The sequence below is a fragment of the Neofelis nebulosa genome, chromosome 7, assembly GCF_028018385.1.
Source record: "Neofelis nebulosa isolate mNeoNeb1 chromosome 7, mNeoNeb1.pri, whole genome shotgun sequence".
In the NCBI taxonomy this organism is placed as follows: domain Eukaryota; kingdom Metazoa; phylum Chordata; class Mammalia; order Carnivora; family Felidae; genus Neofelis; species Neofelis nebulosa.
In genome coordinates, this window is record NC_080788.1 from 28,594,657 (window position 1) to 28,614,959 (window position 20,303).

The window sequence follows — 20,303 nt, forward strand, 5'->3', positions numbered from 1 at the left end:
GGCAATAGTGTCATTGTAGGATGGACTGCAGATATTGTGGAGGCTCCAGGCACTCCTACCGTGGACGTTCTGGTTTATGCTTCATAATGCTGGAAGCTCTTGACTTAGTTTATATCTCAAGATGATAGGGAGTCATGGGCTTAACATTTTCAGGCCTCTGTTGCTCCATTTATTTTTTTATTGTTGTAAAATATGCATGCCATAAAATTTACTATTTTAACCATTTTTAATTGTATAGTTTGGCTGTGTTAAAGGCATTCATGTTGTGTTAAACATCATCAATATTCATCTCTAGAACTTTTTCATAATCTCCTTCGGAAACACTGTACCCATTTAACAGGAACCCCCCGTTCTCACTCCCAGCCCCTATCACATTCTGTTTCTATGGAGGTGACTACTCTCAGTACCTCATGTTAAGTTCACTTATAAAATATTTGTTATTTTTTGACTGGCTGTTTCACTTAACATACTGTCTCTCAGGTTCATCTGTGCTGTAGCATGTATCAGAATTTCATTCCTCTTTAAGGTTGAATAACAATCTTTCTTGTACCGTTTGCTGCTTTTTCGTGTATAGCAAAAAGGACCGTGTCCATTGTATTTTGTCTGTCCATTTGTTCATTCATCTGCTGTAGAATACTTGTTATTTCCACCTTTTGTCTATTGTGAATAATGCTGGTATGAACATGATGTACAAATAAATATGTGTTTAAGTCCCCACTTTCAGTTCTTTTGGGTATATACCCTGAAGGGGAATTGCTGGATCATATGGTGATCCTATATGTAATCCCTTTTCCACTGTGGCTGCACCATTTTCCATTTTCACCAGCAGTGCACATGGTTTCCAGTTTATCCACATCCTTACCAACACTTGTTTTGTTTTTGTGAATAGTAGTCACTTTAGTGGATGTGAAGTGATATGGGTTTGATTTGTGTTTCCCTAATGTTTAGCAATGTTGAGCATCTGTTCATGTGCCTATTAGCCATTTGTGTATCTTTTTGGAGAAATGTCTATTCAAGTCTTTTGGCCATTTTTGAATTGTGTTGTTTTCTTGTTGTTTTGTCATGAATTTTGTTGATATCTGGACATTTTAGGTAATGTATGATAGCAACTCTGGAATTTGATTGACCTCCTTCTCTCAGTGGATTGTTTGCTTGTTCATTTGTTTAGTGACCTAAATTTGTTTAGTGGAGTATTTTGGTAAAGTCTGTTTCCCCTGTGAAGCCTGTAATGACACACACCTCAGAGGTTATAGTCTTGGGTATGTGCACCTTTACTTGAGATGACTAGCTGGGCTATCTTTGACTGTTTCTTTACCTAATTTTTCTCTTGTCTGCCTCATTGGGTATCACATCTAGCTTTTAGTTGCTTCATAGTCTTGTCCAGTTAATTTAAGGCAGGTATATTTGTTGAGACTAGTTATTGGGAGTAGTTGGTAGCCTCTGATCTCTGCTTGCCTCTCTAAGCATGAGACTTGCACCCTACCTTCAGGCTTAAAACAGGATAGGATGATCAGGGCCTGTTGTACCAGGGATAGAGTCTCTGGGTAGGGGCTGGGTTGGGGAAAGAAGTCCCTAAACTCTTGGATACACCGATCAGATATTTAGCCTATTCAACTTGAAGGGGATAAGAAATGCTGAAGAACTGCTCTTCCTGGTGATGAAGAGCTAAAGGGAGAGGGGACCTCAGTTTCTTGGTTACCAGCCTGGAGTGGAGCTTCTGTGAAGCTGAATTGCAGTGAGGGAGAAAACAAATAGGTCTTAGCTCATGTGCTGAGGGCTTACACTGTTCTCACTGAGATTTAGTAGATTTTTCTTGAGTATACGTTTCTTGATTTGCTGTATGCTTTTAGGGCAATTTCAGAGACTTGAAAAACAATTTTAATACTTTATTTGGCAGTTATTGTTGTTTCAGTGGGAAACTGGTCCACAGGGTTCCTCACACCAGCATTCTGGAAGTGGACTTCATGAACTTTCATTCTTTAAATTCAGCATGCAGGGGTGCCTGGCTGGCTTAGTTGGTAGAGCATGTGACTCTTGATTGTCATGAGTCAAGCCCCACATTGGGCATGGAGCCTACTTAAAATAAAAACTAAAAAGAATTTTTTCTTAAATATAGCAAGTATTTGGGGGGTACTGGGGCATTCTTTTAAGTAGACACAGTGTGATTAACACATTCACGAAATTCAACATGGATTTTGCACTAATATCTGGTAACTAGTCTACAGTGCTTACTAGGAGGGGCTTTCTTAGGCTCAGCTGTATGGTCCACATTTGCCTCAGACACACTCAGGGACACAGGACAGGAGCCATAGCTAGTGCTGTGCCCTCTCCTGCTGGAGGTTGGCAGCAGAGGCAAAGCATGGCTCAGGGGCCTGGAGGCAGAGCTGCAGTAGGCAATGCCACAGCAGCCCTGCCTTATGAGCCTTGTACCCCCTAGGGTAAAGTCACAGAGGCAGAGCTCCCAAGCCCCACAGGAGACATACTTGTTCCCAGAGGCATTGCGCTCGGTAGTCCAAGTAATAGGATCTCTACCAGGTGTTCACCGACCTCCAGTCAGGTGCTATTTGTCCATCAGAGGTCATTTCTAAGTGTTATCCTCTGGCCACATGGCTGTCAGCTTCCTAGAACCAGAAAGTGAACCTTGAGTCACATTCTCATGTAGAAAGAAAATGGGTTTTATAAGTCTTTTCTTAACAATGGTCCATATTTAGATTTTGCCAATTGCCCTAATACTGTCCTTTATAGCAACGTTTTTTTTTTTTCATTTAGCATCTTATGTGTTGAGTTACCATGTCTTAGTTTTCTTTTATCTGCAACCGTTCTTTAGCCTTTCTTTGTCTTTAGAACCTTGTCTTTTAAAACATTTTTTTTAATGTTTATTTTTTGAGAGAGACAGAGACAGAGAGACAGAGCACAAGCAGGGGAAAGGCAAGAAAGAGGGAGACACAGAATCTGAAGCAGGCTGTCAGCCTGAGCTGTCAGCACAGAGCCCGACGTGGGGCTTGAACTCACTAACTGTGAGATCATGACCTGAGCCGAAGTCGGACTCTTAACTGACTGAGCCAACCAGGTGCCCCAGGACCTTGCCTTTTTTTAGAGTGCAAACCAGCAAATTCATAGTCTATTTCACAGTTTCCTCATATTTAAATTCAAGTGGTGCACTTTGGCGGGAATACCAGATATAATGTTGTATCCTTCTCAGTGCATCCGCTCAGGAAGCATGTAATATTGATTTGTCCCATTGCTGATGATAACTTGAGCCACTTAGTTAGGTGATGTCTGTCAGGGTCTATAGAGTACTGTAAAGGTAAGTTTTTCTCTTAATAATTAATGACAAACTGATGGAGGTGATTAAGGGAGACTATGTGGCAATCTTATATTCCTCAACAAACTTTTATCCACTTGCTTTAGTATCCATTAGTGATTCTTGCTAAATTGGTTTTTATTGTGATGTTGCCAAATGATGATATTTTAATTCATCCATTCTTCCTATTCTGTCATTACTTATTAGCCCCATTTCACTGTTTTCAAGTACATATTGTAATACCTGTAATTCTGTTCCTCCATGAATCACTGACTTCCTGTGTTCATTATACTAAATTATTAAGAATTAGAATGTCCAGTTAGAATTAGGTACTTTATTTTTTAAAAAGTAATTTCCCTATAAAGGTAACTACAGAGTTACTTTTAAATGAGTATAGCTGATAACATAATGTTACATTCGTTTCAGATGTGCAACTTAGTGATTTGACAAGTTTATACATTATGCTGTGTTCACTGTAAGTATAGCTACCATCTGTCCCATTACATCCCTATTGTAACATCATTTACTACTGAATGAGAGAATATATTTGCAAATGATATATCTGATAAGGGTTAATATCCAAAATATTAAGATATAAGTTATCTTTATAGAACTTACACAACTCAACACCAAAAAAAACCCCAATATAGTTAAAAAATGGACACAAGATCTGAATAGACATTTTTCCTAAAAAGACATACAAGTGGCCAACAGACACATGGAAAGATGCTCAACATCACTCATCAGGGAAATGCAAATCAAAACCACAATAAGATATTATCTCACACCTATTAGAATGGCTAAACTCTAGAATTAGGTACTATAACCTGAAGTGAAGAAACCTCTCAGACAAACATTTTGACATATCTGAAGTGGGACAAATTTGTGTCTCAACGGTTGGGAGACCATCTTGCTGCAGGTTCCTCGTACAGGAAGGAGGGACCCATGTGATGGGGAGGCCTGGGCACCTGCTCATGGTTCTGTCTGACTATACATGGGGTATATGAGGGTAACCTAAGAGAGTACAAGAAACTGTGTAAAATGTCAAATCACTGAGTGAGAGAAAAGGTCTGCTGCCCAAATGGTTGAAAAAAGAGCCATATGAGAAAGGTAAATTTTGAAAATTGACTAACCTGTTTAAGCACCAAGTCATTGAAGCCTATACTAGTAAAATTATCATATAAATGGCTTACAGTAAATGCATGAGAGAACTGGACTTCAACATAAAACTTCATGCCAAAGAATATTTGTGACTCTGGGTCACATGATGAGCTCAAAAATGTTTCTTTAATAAAGGCTTGACTTGTTTGGGTCAGCTTGTGTTCATTGCAAAAAGTTACCTGTATTTGCCACTTTTAGTGGTTTTTCATGCTGCTATTTATAGACTAACTTAAAGATTCTTAAAATGGTGACTAAGCAGTATGGCATTCAATATTCTTTTCAATTTTATTTTCAAGTAAAAGTTCCTTTTTTAAAGTATATAGTTTGTAAACCTCTTGCTTTGTACTTTTCTGACCTTTTTATCTCACTCTTTCATAGGTACTTCCTATTTAACAGACATTGTGTGGTGGGCAGGCACAATTGCAAGTAAGTACCCAGTGTGGTGAACAGTTTGATGTGCTTTCTTTCTTAAGATCAGTCATTCCTCTAGCAGGACTGCAGAGGTGGAATGAGTGTGGCTGCATTCTTTGGACTGTGGACCAGGGTGGGAGTCACGGTTGGGAGGAGGTAGAGGGTCCTACTTCCTGCAATAAGCCCTGAATTTAGTCCAGGTCAGACTGTCCTGGTTCCAAAGAAATTAAAATAGCTCCTGCTTACTCATCTGTAGTCAGGCTGTTGGCACTTGGTGGAATTTCTTGTTTTGTCAAACGTAATTGGTTTTACAAAGGAGAGTTTCTTCAATCAGACTGATAAAAGAAGTCACATGCAGAGGTTATGTGCTATCATATAAAAATTAATAAGATTAGAGTTCAGAACCCTAAATATATAAAGAAAAATTATACTATAAAATTCAACAATATTATGAGGTTTATTTGTCACACATTGCCTTTCAGGCAAGATGTTACCTAGCAGATATTATTTCCTTTTATTGAGGAGCTCATCTTTAAGCTCTCTTAGTATAGCCCTGAATGCAGTCCTATGCAGGCAGTTGTGTTTCTACCTGGTATATCAGCAGCGTGTCACTGTGGCCCAGTGGTCTATACTGGAGTTAAGCCCCAGGCCATTGAAGGGGCTCAAGAAATTCTACGCGATTAGTTGTAAAACAAGGATGTGTTAAGGGGAAAGTGGAAATATACTCTGTTGCGCCTACTGTCAATCATTGCCATTTAGTTTGGGAATTTCCACAGAGGAAACTAGTCTTCCAGTTTGGGTCAGTGACACTCTGGGGCCTGCTCTCCCCTGCCTTCAGGACCCTTAATTATGCAAATAATGCTCCACATTTGCTTCCTTACAAGTAATAGAGAAGAAATAGCCCTTTCAGAACAGCTCCTTGCCCAATTAAACTCTGATCATTGATGAAAGAGAGCTGCAATTGCAAGTGGTATCCTTGTGATTCTCTTGACAGTGGCTGTTGGCCAGATTGGAAACTTCCTGGCTTACACGGCGGTCCCCACAGTCCTGGTGACTCCACTGGGTGCCCTTGGAGTGCCGTTTGGGTGAGAGCTGGGAGTCTGTGTTTTTGTTTTTAACATGTAGTTTAAAAAAAAACTTTCCATTTTAATTGTCTCTATAATAGTAAAAGCAAAATTGTAACTAATTGTAACTTCAGTATTCTACTCTGTATGGTTTAATTTTATCCTTTCAATTTTGTTTTGTGAATTATTAACCTTTCTCATAGAAATTTGCTTTGGTATATTTCAGACCCTAACTTATGTGTGGACATCAGTAAGTATGATCCTATCATTCTTCTGGTCTTTGCCCTGGAAGACTTAGAGACTAGAGTCTTCCTGCTGCCTTGACAAGTGATTCTGAGAAATCATTAAGCAAAACTAGTCAGTTACTGTTTTATCTGGGTAGCTAGAATCCTCTACCAGACACTGGACAATTCTCCCACTCCACCCTGGGAAATTATGGAGTTGGGACAAATGACACATGGGCACCAATGGGTGTAAAATAGAGTTCATGACTCATAATAATCAATAGCACATGAATCCCCACACCTAGGAGAAGGGTTTCTCTTTGGTCCAGAGGGGAATGAGGGAGGTGGGACTTTGGGTTTTTATTGTTAGAAAGTGAGTGGGATGGAGGTTCCCACACTCAGGTGGGGCTTGTGTGGTTTGAAATTTCTGCCAGTGCCAGGGACTGAGGACACCAAAGGTCTAAGGGTATGAGCAGGCTTTCTTATCAGGTTGCCCAGATGTGGGGCAAAGGGAAAAAGGTAGGACTGGGGGCTCGAAGGCTGCCAGCCAGCATGCATTACAAGTAGAGTCTTTTTATTACATTTGGCATACCTAAAAAAATGATTTTATGAAACATTTATTAAATAGCTTAATACATATCCTCCTGTGAACCTATTTATATTCTGTTTTACCTTTGGAGAAGTTATTAATAAACAGAGATATAATAGAAGAGAAATAAAATCCAAGTTTCTAACTCATTTATTTATTGGTATTCTGCTGCATTCCAGACAGACTCCAAATCCTCTCAGAGAAGGGTGTCTTATGATTACATTTAAATTGTACTTTAAAGTTAATTAGGCTTTAAAATTCTGTAGGCTGAAAGCACAAACGTGTTTTCTAGAGGTTAACCTTTGGAAATGTGTTTGTAGGATGTTGCTCTTATCCCAAAAGGCTAATATCACATGTGGCTTGATGTTGCTTTGTGTCTGGATGGCCCTTAAGAGCTTGGATTGCATGAGTGGTGCTCACTTTGGGGAATCACTGCTCCAACTTCCTAGAGCCCAACCTCACTCTGATTTGTTCTCCTGGAAAAAAAAAATCAGGCAAATAATCTGACCCTGGAATCTTTGCACATTGCACATTTAATATGCATATATTAAAATACCTTGCTTAGTTAAGACCCAAAGAACTGTTTCTGTGGACTTTAGCAGTTATTAAGTCACCTCACCAGAAATGTTCACTTCTCCAAATCTTCAGGAGATGGACTAGAAATAGAATACAGAGCCCCAAAATAGGTCCACTTTTCTCTGTAATGACTCAGTGTATGATAAAAGAAGTTTAGGGTGCCTGGGGCTCTCAGTCAGTTAAGAGTTCAACTTGGGCTCAGGTCATGATCTCACAGCTTGTGAGTTCAAGCTCTGTGTCGGGCTCTGTGCTGACAGCTCAGAGCCTGGAGCCTGCTTCAGATTCTCTGTCTCCCTCTCTCTGTGCCCCTCCCTGACTCACATGCTCGCTCTCTCTCTCTCTCTCTCTCTCTCTCTCAAAATAAATAAACATTAAAAAAATTATAAAAGAAGTTTAAAAACACTTTTTATTTGGAAATAATTTCCAAATTACATAAAAGTTACAAGATTAAGAATAATTAAAATTCAGGGTGGGGGGGTGTCTGGTTGGCTGAGTGTCTGACTCTTGATCTAAGCTCAGGTCTTTATCTCAGGGTTGTGAGTCTAAGCCCTGCCCTGGGCTCCATGCTGGGCTCCACGCTGTGTGTGGAGCCTACTTAAGAAAAAAAAAAAAAGAATAATCAAAACAGGTGATGGGTTAAATAAGTGATGGGGATTAAAGTGTGCCCTTTTGATGAGCACCAGGTGGAGTCTGTAAGTGGTTGAGACACTGTATTGTACACCTGAAACTAATACTACACTGTATGTTAACTGGAATTTAAATAAAAACTTTAAAACAAAAGAATAATCAAAACAACACTCATAACGCTCACCTAGACACAGCTATTGTTGCTATTTTATCCCTTTTGCTCTACCAGTTGCTTTCTCTGCATCAAGGTTTCTCAACCTCAATATTGTTGGCATTTGAGACCAGATCATTCTTCGTTGTGAGGGCTGATTTGTACATTGTAGGGCGCTTATTAGTAGCATTGTGGACTCCACTGATCAGATGCCAGTAGTACCCCTCCCCCCCACAAATATATCCAGACACTGCAAATGTCCTTGGGGAGGAAGCAGATCATCCCTAGTTGAGAACCATTGTTCTATATGAATGTGGTGTTTCTTTGGTTTTTTATTTGTTTGTTTTGTGAGGTTTTTTTGATCTAGAATACTATGTATTCTATCATGATTCTTCACCTTTAAACACATCAGTTTGTATTTCTTAACATGACAAATATTCTTTCCTAACATGACAAATAAGTTTATTTATTTATTTTGAGAGAGACAGAGACAGCGTGAGTGGATGAGGGGCAGGTAGGGAGACAGAATCCCAAGCAGGCTCTACACTGTCAGCATGGAGCCCAATGTGGGGTTTGAACTCACAAAACCATGAGATCATGACCTGAGCCAAAACCAAGAGTCAGAACCTTAACTGACTGAGCCACCCAGGCACCCCACAAATATTCTTTAATAACTATAGTACAATGATCAATTTCAATAAATTTAACATTGTAATACATGTGTCTAATCTGCCTTCCATATTCCAATTTTGTTAATTGTCCCCTTATACCCTTATTTTATACCATTATTCTTTATACCTTTATTTTTACCATTTATACCATTATTTTTATACCATTGTTTCTCATTTGTGCCATCATTTTTCCTCCTAGCACAGGATCTAGTCTAGTATTAGAAACTGCATTTAACAGTCATGTCTCTAGTCTAAAAGAGAGAGGGTTTTTTTTCCTTTAAATTATATTGGGAAAACTGGTAAGCAATTTGTAGGAACATCAATTTAAATCATAGAACCATCAAAGTAAGTGAATAAAGCATTATATACTGGATGGCCATCAAGTGTGGAAATAGAGGCAAATACAACATTGAATGGTTTGTTGATACTATTGCAGTGCATGACTCATGTGAATTATGTGATATATTGAAGTATGTCAACCTGCTCAGTAGTGCAGAGTTCAGCGTTTGGTGTAAAGCTGTGGCAAATCCAATGAGTTAATGTACCCAGTAATCCATTACATATAGCTAGCTGTAGACATTTTCTATCTCAGATTTTTACTGAATAAGTTTGCATCTTTACTTTAGCACAACCCATAGTATGTGTGATGGAGGTTTAATCTGTAAAAGAGGAGGGGAAAAAAAGTTAGCTATATTTCCATGGTTTATGGCCCATGGATAAGAAAAATTTTATTTTTACAACTTGAAAAAAAGAGTATCTTTCAGATGTTGAAAGGATAAGAAGTGTCTAAAGTTTGAAGTAATAAAAATGAAAAGTTTCACTTACTACAATAAAAAAATAAAATGGAAAAAGATTTAAGTTAAATATGTCAGTAATTAAAGCTATGATATAAGGGATTTTTTGAAAAAAATTTTAATGTTTATTTTTGAGAGAGAGAGAGAGAGAGCGTGAGTGGGGGAAGGGCAGAGAGAACACTCCACCCAACAGTAGAATTCACATTTCCCTAAGTATATATGGAACATTTTCTGGCATAGACCATATGCTAGGCAATAAAAATAATCATCAATAAATGTGAAAGTATTGAAACCATACAAAATACTTTCTTTGATTGCAATAGAATGAAATCAGAAAGCAAAATCACCGAAATAAATGAAATAGAGAACAGAAATACAACAGTGAAAAGCAGCAAAACCCAAAGGTTGTTCTTTAAAAAGATCAACAAATTGATAACCCTTCAGCTAGATTGACAAAGACTGAAATTACTAAAATCAGACACAAAAGAGGGATATTGCCACCAGCTCTACAGAAATAGAAAAATTATAAGCAAATAAGATAAACAACAGTATGTCAACAAATTAGATAACTTAGATGAATTGGTCACATTTCTAGAAAGACTCAAACTACTGAAAATGTTTTAAGAATAGAAAATCTGAATAGACTTACAACAAGTAAAGAGATTGAATTAGTAATATAAAAACTTCCAACAAAGAAAAATTCCAGTAGCGGTGGTTTCACTTGAGGTGAGTACTTTCAAGCATTTAGAGAAGAATTAATAGAATTCTTTACAAACTTTTCCCAAAAATAGGAGAGATGGGAACCCTTCCCAACTCAGTCTATAAGGCAATATTACCCTGGTAAGAAAACCAAAGAAATCAGCAGAAAAGAAAACTGTAAACCATTCTCTTATTAACGTATATGCAGATATCCTCAACAAAACACTAGCTAATTTAAATTCAGCAATATATAAAAAGGATTATACAGTATGACCAAGTGGGATTTATCTCAAGAATGCAAGATAGATTTAGCATCAGTGTAAATTAGTTAATACACCTCATCAATAGAATAAATACATGTCAATAGACATAGCAAAATCCTTTTATAAAATTCAGTACCCCTTCATGATGAAAGCAATCAATATGCTAGAAATAGAGGGTAACTTCCTAACCTGGCGAAGGACCTCTGTGAATCCCCCTCCCCCACCCCCACCCTCAGCTAACATCATATTTAATGGTTAAAGACTGGATGATTTCCCCCTAAGATCAGGAAAAAGCCATCTACTTTTGCCACTTATATTCAGCATTGTACTAAAGGTTCTAGCCACTGTAGCTGGGCAAGCAAATTAAATGAACAAAAATGAATTAAAAGACACCTGGGTTGGAAAGGAAGGTGTCAAACTATCTCTGTTAGCAGAGGACATGATCTTATGTATGGAAAATCCTAAGGACCTGCTAAGAAACTGTTAGAACTAATAAACAAGTTCAGCAAGGTTGCTATATATATGATCATATAAAAAATTAATTGTATCTGTATATAGTAGCAGTGGGCAAGCCAAAAATGAAAATTAAGGAAACAATTCAATTATAAAATAGTACCAAAACAATAAGAATACATTTTTATTTTTATTAAAAAATTTTTTTTAGCTTTTTTTTTTTTGAGAGAAAGAGAGACAGAGTGCAAGTAGGAGAGGGCAGAGAGAGAGGGAGAATCTGAGCTATCAGCACAGAGCCTGATGCACAGGGCCCAGACCCACTGCTCGTGAGATCATGACCTGAACTGAAGTCAGACGTTTAACCAACTGAGCCACCCAGGTGCCCCCATCCATTTTTCTTTCAAGTCCATTGAGCATCATCATGACCACTACTTTGAATTCCTTATCAGGTAGATTGTTTATCTCCATTTCATTTAATTATTTTCATGAGGTTTTTCTTATTCCTTTGTTTGGAGCATATTTATGTCTCCTCATTTTGTTTGGCTTTCTGTGTTTGTTTCTATGAATTAGGTGAAACAGTATGTCTCGTGGTCATTATTTATTTATTTGTTTGTTTATATTTTTTAACATTTATTTATCCTCAAGTTAGTTAACATACAGTGTAGGACAGTTAGTGCAGAAGTGGGCACAGGCCTGGCTGTCCTGGGGTGTTCATGCAGGGTGTGCCTTTGTGGGTCAGCTTGAGTTGATGTGGCTGATGGTTGGTGATCCAGGGGGTTCTGCATCAGGGCTACCTAGAGCTGAAGTAGATGCATGCTGGGGGTTTTCTGGGAGCTTTGTACCTGTGCTGCCTTGGTGAGATGGCTAGAGTTGTAGTGGGAGCACTTCAGGGGAGTCCCAATGTCCACCATACTGGGGCAGTGTTAGTGGGATGGCTGGAGCTTGAGCAGGCATCAGTATGGGGGCCTCCTTGTGGAGACAGAGCCCTTATAGGCATCATTCTAGGGACTGCCTTGGGGCATATGCTGGGGTTGGTGTGAGCCAGAGGCCTGGTGCTCATTGAGGTGGCATGCCAGCTCAGGCACCTGCACCCTACTCCGATCTGTGGTTTCAAGGTGGAAGGTGAACATAAACAGTGGTGCTGACAAGTACCTCTGAACCTGGAGAGAGTTCCAGCAGTTTCTCTACTACTTGGCAAGTGCTACAGGCTTATTTCACTTCAATTCTAGTTTCCCTTTAAGCCATAGCTTTTTTTTCTGTGTCCTAGGGCAGGTGAATATGCATGCAGGTAGGTCCCCTAGTGCTATTCTTACCCACTATAGTTTGTAGCATCAGGGGTGGGGTTTCCTTGTTTACCATGCCTCTGTCTCTTTTGCCAGTTGCTGTGTGGTCCCTCTATCCTTTGTTGTGCAGAAGCTATTCAGTCAACCCTCAGTTCTTCAGGAAGAATTGCTTTATATGTAGGTATAGATTTGCTGTGTCCCTGGAAAGATGTGAGTTCAGGGTCTTTCTATGTTACCATCTTGAACCCTCTGAAAACTACAAGATTTTGATGAAAGAAATTGAAGGCACGTACAAATGGAAAGAAATCTCATATTCATGGGCTAGGATAATTAATATTGTTTAAATGTTGATACTGTGCAAAACCATCTATAGATTAAGTGCAGTCCTTATCAGAATTTTAATGGCTTTTTTCACAGATACAGAAATATAATCCTAAAATGTATATGGAACTACAAAGGTGTGCAAAAGCCAAAGCAACCTTGAGAATGAAAGAAAAATTTGGAGGCATCACACTTTCAGACTGCAAACTAGAATATAAAGCTAGTAATCACAACAGTATGTTATTGGCATGAAAATAGTAATCATTACAGTATGGTATTGGCCATTCCACAGACCAGTTGAACAGCAATGAGAGCCCCAAAATAAGCCCTTACATATATGGTCAACTAACATTGACAAGGGAACCAAGTGGAGAGGGAAAAGGATAGTTTCTTCTATTAATTGTGTTCAGAAAATAGGATAACCACATGCACAAGTGTGAAATTGGACCGCTTTCTTACACCACTCACAAAATTTAATTTAAAACCTATTCAGGACTTAAACATAAGACCTGAAACCATAAAATTTCTAGAAGTAAACATAGGGGGGAATCTCCTTGACATTGGTCTTAGCATTGATTTTTTGGATATAAACTAAAACACAACAAAAGCAAAAATTAATAAGTGGGACTACATGAAACTAAAAAGCTGCACAGCAAAAGAAACAAAATGAAAAGACAGCCAACAGAATGGGAGAATATATATTGCAAATCGTGTATCTAATAAGGGGTTAATATCCAAAAAGTATAAAGAACTATAACTCAACAGCAAACACAAACAATATGATTTAAAAATTTGCACAGAATATGAATAGACATTTTTCCAAGGAATATGTACAAATGGCCAACAGTTACAAGAAAGTGCTTGACAGAACTAACACTAGGGAAATGTAAATCAAATCAATAGTAAGATATCCCCTCCCTCCTGTTAGAAATACTATTATCAAAAACAAACAAACAAACAAAAAACTACGAGGTAACAAGTATTAGGAAGGGCATTAACAAAAGGGAACACTGGTGTTTTATTGGCGGTAATGTCAATTGGTATAGCCACTATGGAAAACAGTGTGGAGGTTCCTCAAAAAACTAGCAATAGAACTAGCACATGATGCAGCAGCCCCACTGCTGGGTATATATCCAAAGGAAATGAAAACAAGATCTCAAGGAGCTGTCTGCACTGCCATGTTCATTGCAGCATTGTTCACAATAGTTAGGTATGCAAACAAACTAAATGTCCATCAATGAATGAATGGATAAAAAAAAGACGTGATATATTATTGAAAAAGACAGGAAAATCACTATAAGGAAAATTCTGCTATTTACAAAAACATGAATACTTCAGGGCATCATGCTAAGTGAAATAAGTTAGTGGAAGACTAATACTATAGATATCATTGATATGTGGAATCTAAAAAAAACTGAACTCATGGAAACAGAAGGTAGATGAACAATCAATGGGTCAACCAGGAAATCAAGGAAGAAATAAAACAGTACTACATGGAAACAAATGAAAGTTACAACACAATGGCCCAAAACTTTTGGGATGCAGCAAAAGTGGTCCTAAGAGGTAGGTAGGTAGCAATACAGGCCTACCTCAAGAAGCAAAAAAAAAAAAAAAAAAAAAAAATCCCAAATAAAAAACCTAACCTTACACCTAAAGGAGGTAGAAAAAGAACAACAAATTAGGCCTAAAGCCATCAGAAGGAAGGAAATAATAAAGATAGAGCAGAAATAGATGATATAAAAACTAAAAAACGAGCAGAACAGATCAGTGAAACCAGCTTTTTCTTTGAAAAAATTACACACCAAAACCATAAAATACCTAGGAATAAATCTAACCAAAGAGGTGAAAGATCTGTCCACTGAAAACTATGAAAGATTATGAAAGAAATTGAAGAAGACACAAAGAAATGGAAAAATATTCCATGCTCCTTGATAGGAAGAACAAATATTGCTAAAATGTCAATACTACCCAAAGCAATCTACATATTCAATGCAATACCTATCAAAATAACACCAGCATTCTTCACAGAGCTAGAACAAATAATCCTAAAATTTGTATGGAACCAGAAAAGACTCTGAATAGCCAAAGCCATCTTGAAAAAGAAACCAAAACAGGAGGCATCACAATCCTGGACTTCAAGCTGTATTACAAAGCTATAATCATCAAGACAGTATGGTACTGGCAGAAAAACAGAAGCTCAGATCAATGGAACAGAATAGAGAACCCAGAAATAGACCCACAAATGTATGGCCAACTAATCTTTGACAAAGCAGGAAAGAATATCCAATAGAATAAAGACAGTCTGTTCAGCAAGTGGTGCTGGTAATACTGGTCAGTGACATCCAGAAGAATGAACCTGAACCACTTTCTTACACCATACACAAAAATAAACTCAAAATGGATGAAAGACTGAAACGTAAGACAGGAGGCCATCAAAATCCTCAAGGAGAAAGCAGGCAAAAACCTCTTTGATCTTGGCCACAGCAACTTCTTACTCAACACGTCTCCAGAAGCAAGGGAAACAAAAGCAAAAATGAACTACTATTGGGACCTTATCAAGATATAAAGCTTCTGCACAGCGAAGGAAACAATCAGCAAAACTGAAGGGCAACTGACAGAATGGGAGAAGATATTTGCAAACAACATATCAGATAAAGGGTTAGTATCCAAGATCTATAAAGAATTTATAAAACTCAACACCCAAAAAACAAACAATCCAGTGAAGAAATGAGCAAAAGACATGAATAGACACTTCTCCAAAGAAGACATCCAGATGGTTAACTGACACATGAAAAATGCTCATCACTCATCATCAGGGAAATACAAATCAAAACCACAATGAGATACAACATCACACCTGTCAGAATGGATAACATTAACAATCCCAACAACAACAGATGTTGGCAAGGATGCAGAGAAAGAGGATCTCTTTACACTGCTGGTGGGAATGCAAGCTGGTGCAGCCACTCCAGAAAACATTATGGAGGTTCCTCAAAAAATTAAAAATAGAACTACCTTATGACCCAGCAGTTGCACTGCTAGGTATTTATCCAAGGGGTACAGGTATGCTGTTTCGAAGGGACACATGCACCCCCTTTATAGTAGCCCTATCAACAATAGGCAAAATATGGAAAGAGCCCAAATGTCCATCAATGGATGAATGGATAAAGAAGATGTAGTATATATGTACAATGGAGTATTACTTTGCAATAAAAATGAATGAAATCTTGCCATTTGCAACTATGTGGATGGAACTAGAAGGTATTATGCTAAGCGAAATTAGAGAAAGACAAATATCACTTCACTCATATAACGACTTTAAGATACAAAACAGAAAGGAAGGGAAGGGAAACAAAAACAATATAAAAACAGGGATTGGGACGAAACATAAGAGACTCATAAATATGGAGAACAAACAGAGGGTTACTGGAGGCGGTGTGGGAGGGGGGATGGGCTAAATGGGTAAGGGGCATTAAGGAATCTACTCCTAAAATCATTGTTGCACTATATGCTATCTAACTTGGATGTAAATTTTAAAAATAAATTAAATAAAAAATAATTTAAAAAATTACAATTGGTAAGCCCCTAGCCAGTCATCAAAGAGTAAAGAGAAAGGACCCAAATAAAGAAAATCACAAATGGGAGAGGAGAAACAACCAACACCACAGAAGTACAAACAATCATAAGAGAATATTATGAAAAACTATGCTGGTTAAGATGGCAGAGGAGTAGGGCAGCCTTATGCTTGCTTCCTCCTGCAAACAGCTAGATAAATACCAAATCATTCTGAACATCCAAGAAATCAGTCAAAAGTCTTAGAAAACAAAGCTTCTCATCTACAAGCAGAACCAACAACCCATGGAGGTAGGAACTGCAGAGAGTTGACTTTTGGGAGAAAAGAGGCTCAGCTGCTGATGCGGGGAGGGAGCCCTGATTGCAGAGAGGTAAGTTGGAGGGGGCATAAAAATGTGCAAGGGATTGCAAATGAAACTGTTCCCCAAAACCGTTGACATGGAAAAAGAAGAGGGTTTCCATACCACCAGGTTTTTATAAATGGCAGAGTGCAAGGACACCTGGGTGGCTCAGTCAGTTGAGCATCTGACCATTGATTTCGGCTCAGATCATATTCCCAGGGTTGTGGGATTAAGCCCCATGTTGGCTGTGCACTTAGAGTGGAGCCTGCTTAAGATTCTTTCTCTCTCTCTGCTCCTCTCCCTGGCTTGTGTGTGTGTGTCTCTCTTTCTAAAAATTAAAAATAATTTAAAAATAAATAGCACAGAATCTGAAACTTTGGAATTCAGTGCCTGGTGGTTCTCTGGTAAGGAAGCAGGGCAGAGCCCAAGGCACAGGCAGCATGGTCTGAGGATCCCCTTCACTGTATGGGGAGAAGTGGCTCCCCTGCTTGGAGTGCATTTGGAAGCGGTGATAGGGCCTCTTCATGCACAAAAGACCTTGTGGGGTGGCCCTATTCACCAGTATAGGAACAAAGGTGTCAGCTGAGGGCAGCATACCCTAGTGCTCCTTGTGTTTTGTGGTTTACCATAAAGTTCAGGCCACTTCTGCTGCACAGTTCTGTTTTCTGTAAAAAGCTGGTACCAGCCACAATGCGTCAAGAACCTCCCTCAGGATCAGGCAGTGGGTTCAAGCAGTGCATTGTCTGAAGTGTGAAGTTTTGAAACACAGCTGCACCTGAGGTATAAAACACAAGATTGCCACGCCTAGGCAAGCGGATAGCCTGGTCAAGGACACCAGGGACAGAGCAGAGGGGATCATATGTGTGTCTGTGAGGGCTGGAACTTTCTGCTTCAGAGACTAGAGAGGGGGATGAAACCATTTTCACCCCTAGCCCACTATCACTAATCAACCTCAGTGAGCTAAACAGCACCACCAAGCAGAGAACAGACACATTACACCAAGCTCCACCCCCCCTCCCCCCCACCCCCGGATCCTCCAGGCACATCTCCACTAGGGCAAATATACCTGAGAATGAGAGCAGCAGGCCACTCTCCCAGAAAACCAACACAACCCCCTCTCATGCACTAAGTTTGCTGATCACAGAGTGCTGCAAAGTGTCAGCTCTAGGGGAAACCGGATCTGGCTTTTTGTTTTTTCTTTTTGTTTGTTTTTTTTTTTTTCTTGAATACAGAAAAAGATTTTTTTAAAAAATTTTACTTTTTTTCTCTCAAGCTTCTCTTAACAAGCAGACCAAAACACACCTAGGATCTAGCATCCTTTTTTTTCTAATTTTTATTTTATTTTATTATTATGTTTTTTCCTCCAAAATGACGACAGAGGAATTTGCCCCAAAAGAAACAACATGAAGAAATGACAGCCAGGGATTCAATTAATACAGATATAAGTAAGATATCTGAGGTCGGATTTAAAAAATCATAGAAGACTAGAGAATCCCTTACTGCAGAGATAAGAGATTAAATTTAGGCCAAAAATAAAAACGCTATAACTAAGATGCAGACCCAAATGGATTGCATAACAGCAAGGACGCATGAAGCAGAGAAAGGAATTAGTGATATAAAAGATAAAATTATGGAAAATAATGATTCTGAAAAGAAGATGGAAACAAAGGTAATGGATCACGAAGACAGACTTACGGAACTCCGTGACTTTTGTATCATAAGAGTCTCAGAAGATGAAGAGAGAAAAAAAGGGGCGGAAGGTTTATGTGAGCAAATTATAGCTGAAAACTTCCCTAATCTGGGGAAGAGCATAGACATCAAAATCCAAGAAATGCAGAGACCTTCCATTAAATTCAACAAAAACTGGCCATCGCCAAAGTATATCATGGACAAATTCACAAAATACATCAAGGAAAGAATCCTGAAAGCATCAACAGAAAAAAAAATCCTTAACCTACAAGGGAAGACAGATCAGGTTCACAGCAGATATGTCCACAGAAACTTGGCTGGCCAAGAAGGAGTGGCAGGATATATTCAACATGCTGAAAAGGAAAAATATGCAATCAAGAATACTTTATCCAGACAAAACTCCTTGGGCGGCAGCAATGGTGGCTGCATTGGATTCAATTCGGTTGCAGCGTTGCATGGTGTTGCCAGCACACAGCGCCTTGCTGATCTTCCTGCATGGCTCAGGTGATTCTGGGCAAGGATTGAGAACATGGAACAAGCAGGGTTTAAATCAAGATTTAACATTCCAACACATAAAAATTATTTATCCAACAGCTCCTCCCTGTTTATTTATTTTGAGAGAGAGAGAGAGACAGAGAGAGCAAGCAAGCATGAGCGAGGTGGAGCAGAGAGGAAGAGAGAGAATCACAGGCAGTCCCCAGTGCAGGGCTGTCTATCATGAACCATGTGATCATGACCTGAGCTGAAATCAAGAATCAGAGGCTCAATCAACTGAGCCACCCAGGTGCCCCCCACTCAAAATTCTTTAAATATTTTTTCTTGATCACAAAATTACTGTCTTTACGATACCTACTTTATAATTTAACAGCCTCTTAAGATAGCAGACTAAAAAGAAAAATATATTCAACTATCAAAACAGGAATAGAGTACTAATCTGTTGATTAATTCTGAGGTTCTTTAATGGATATAAACTTTGGAAATATATATATAGTCACATTTATGTTTTATTCATTTTTTGTGCCATTTATATTTAAGTGTATTACATATTAATAAAAGTAATGGTTACATGATATCTATCAAGCGACAAATACAGTAATAAGTAAATAATAAATTCGCTTGTTATTCCTTTTGATTAAAAAAAAGAATACTTTATCCAGCAAGGCTGTCATTGAGAATAGAAGGAGAGATAAAGAGTTCCCAGACAAGTAAAAACTAAAGGAGTTTGTGACCACTAAACCAATCAGGGAAGAAATTTTAAAGGGGACTCTTTGAGTGGGGCAGGGGACAAGAGGGGGAGACCAAAAGCAACAAAGACTAGAAAGGAACAGAGAACATTAATAGAAACACCAACTTTACAGGTAACCCAATGGCAAAACTTCTTTCTTTCAGTAATTATCCTGAATGTAAATGGACTAAATCCTCCAATAAAAACATAGGGTATCAGAATGGATTAAAAAAACAAAACAAAACAAAAAAAACAAGACCCATCTACACGATGCCTATAGAAGACTCATTTTATTTTATTTTTTTTAATATATGAAATTTATTGTCAAATTGGTTTCCATTCAACACCCAGTGCTCATCCCAAAAGATGCCCTCTTCACTGCCCATCACCTACTCTCCCCTCCCTCCCACCCCCCATCAACCCTCAGTTTGTTCTCAGTTTTATTTAAGAGTCTCTTATGCTTTGGCTCTCTCCCACTCTAACCTCTTTTTTTTTTTTCCTTCCCCTCCCCCATAGGTTTCTGTTAAGTTTCTCAGGATCCACATAAGAGTGAAAACATATGGTAGCTGTCTTTCTCTGTATGGCTTATTTCACTTAGCAGCACACTCTCCAATTCCATCCACGTTGCTACAAAAGGCCATATTTCATTCTTTCTCATTGCCACGTAGTACTCCATTGTGTATATAAACCACAATTTCTTTATCCGTTCATCAGTTGATGGACATTTAGTCTTTTTCCACAATTTGGCTGTTGTTGAGAGTGCTGCTATAAACATTGGGGTACAAGTGCCCCTATGCATCAGTATTCCTGTATCCCTTGGGTAAATTCCTAACAGTGCTATGGGTCATAGGGTAGGTCTATTTTTAATTTTCTGAGGAACCTCC

The 20,303-nt window shown here is 38.5% G+C and overlaps 1 protein-coding gene across 3 annotated transcripts in view; it reads left to right on the plus strand.

The window, feature by feature from the left end:
* NIPA1 (NIPA magnesium transporter 1) overlaps positions 1–20,303 on the plus strand; it is an 87,379-nt gene that overhangs the window by 33,956 nt on the left and 33,120 nt on the right. For 2 of the 3 annotated variants that reach the window (XM_058736919.1, XM_058736921.1), the window contains exons 2-3: positions 4,844–4,891; positions 5,871–5,961. In XM_058736919.1, the coding sequence (XP_058592902.1) occupies positions 4,844–4,891; positions 5,871–5,961 (139 nt within the window). Of the gene's footprint in view, positions 1–3,760; positions 3,780–4,843; positions 4,892–5,870; positions 5,962–20,303 lie in introns of those variants that run through there. The other variant, XM_058736920.1, reaches the window with a different exon arrangement.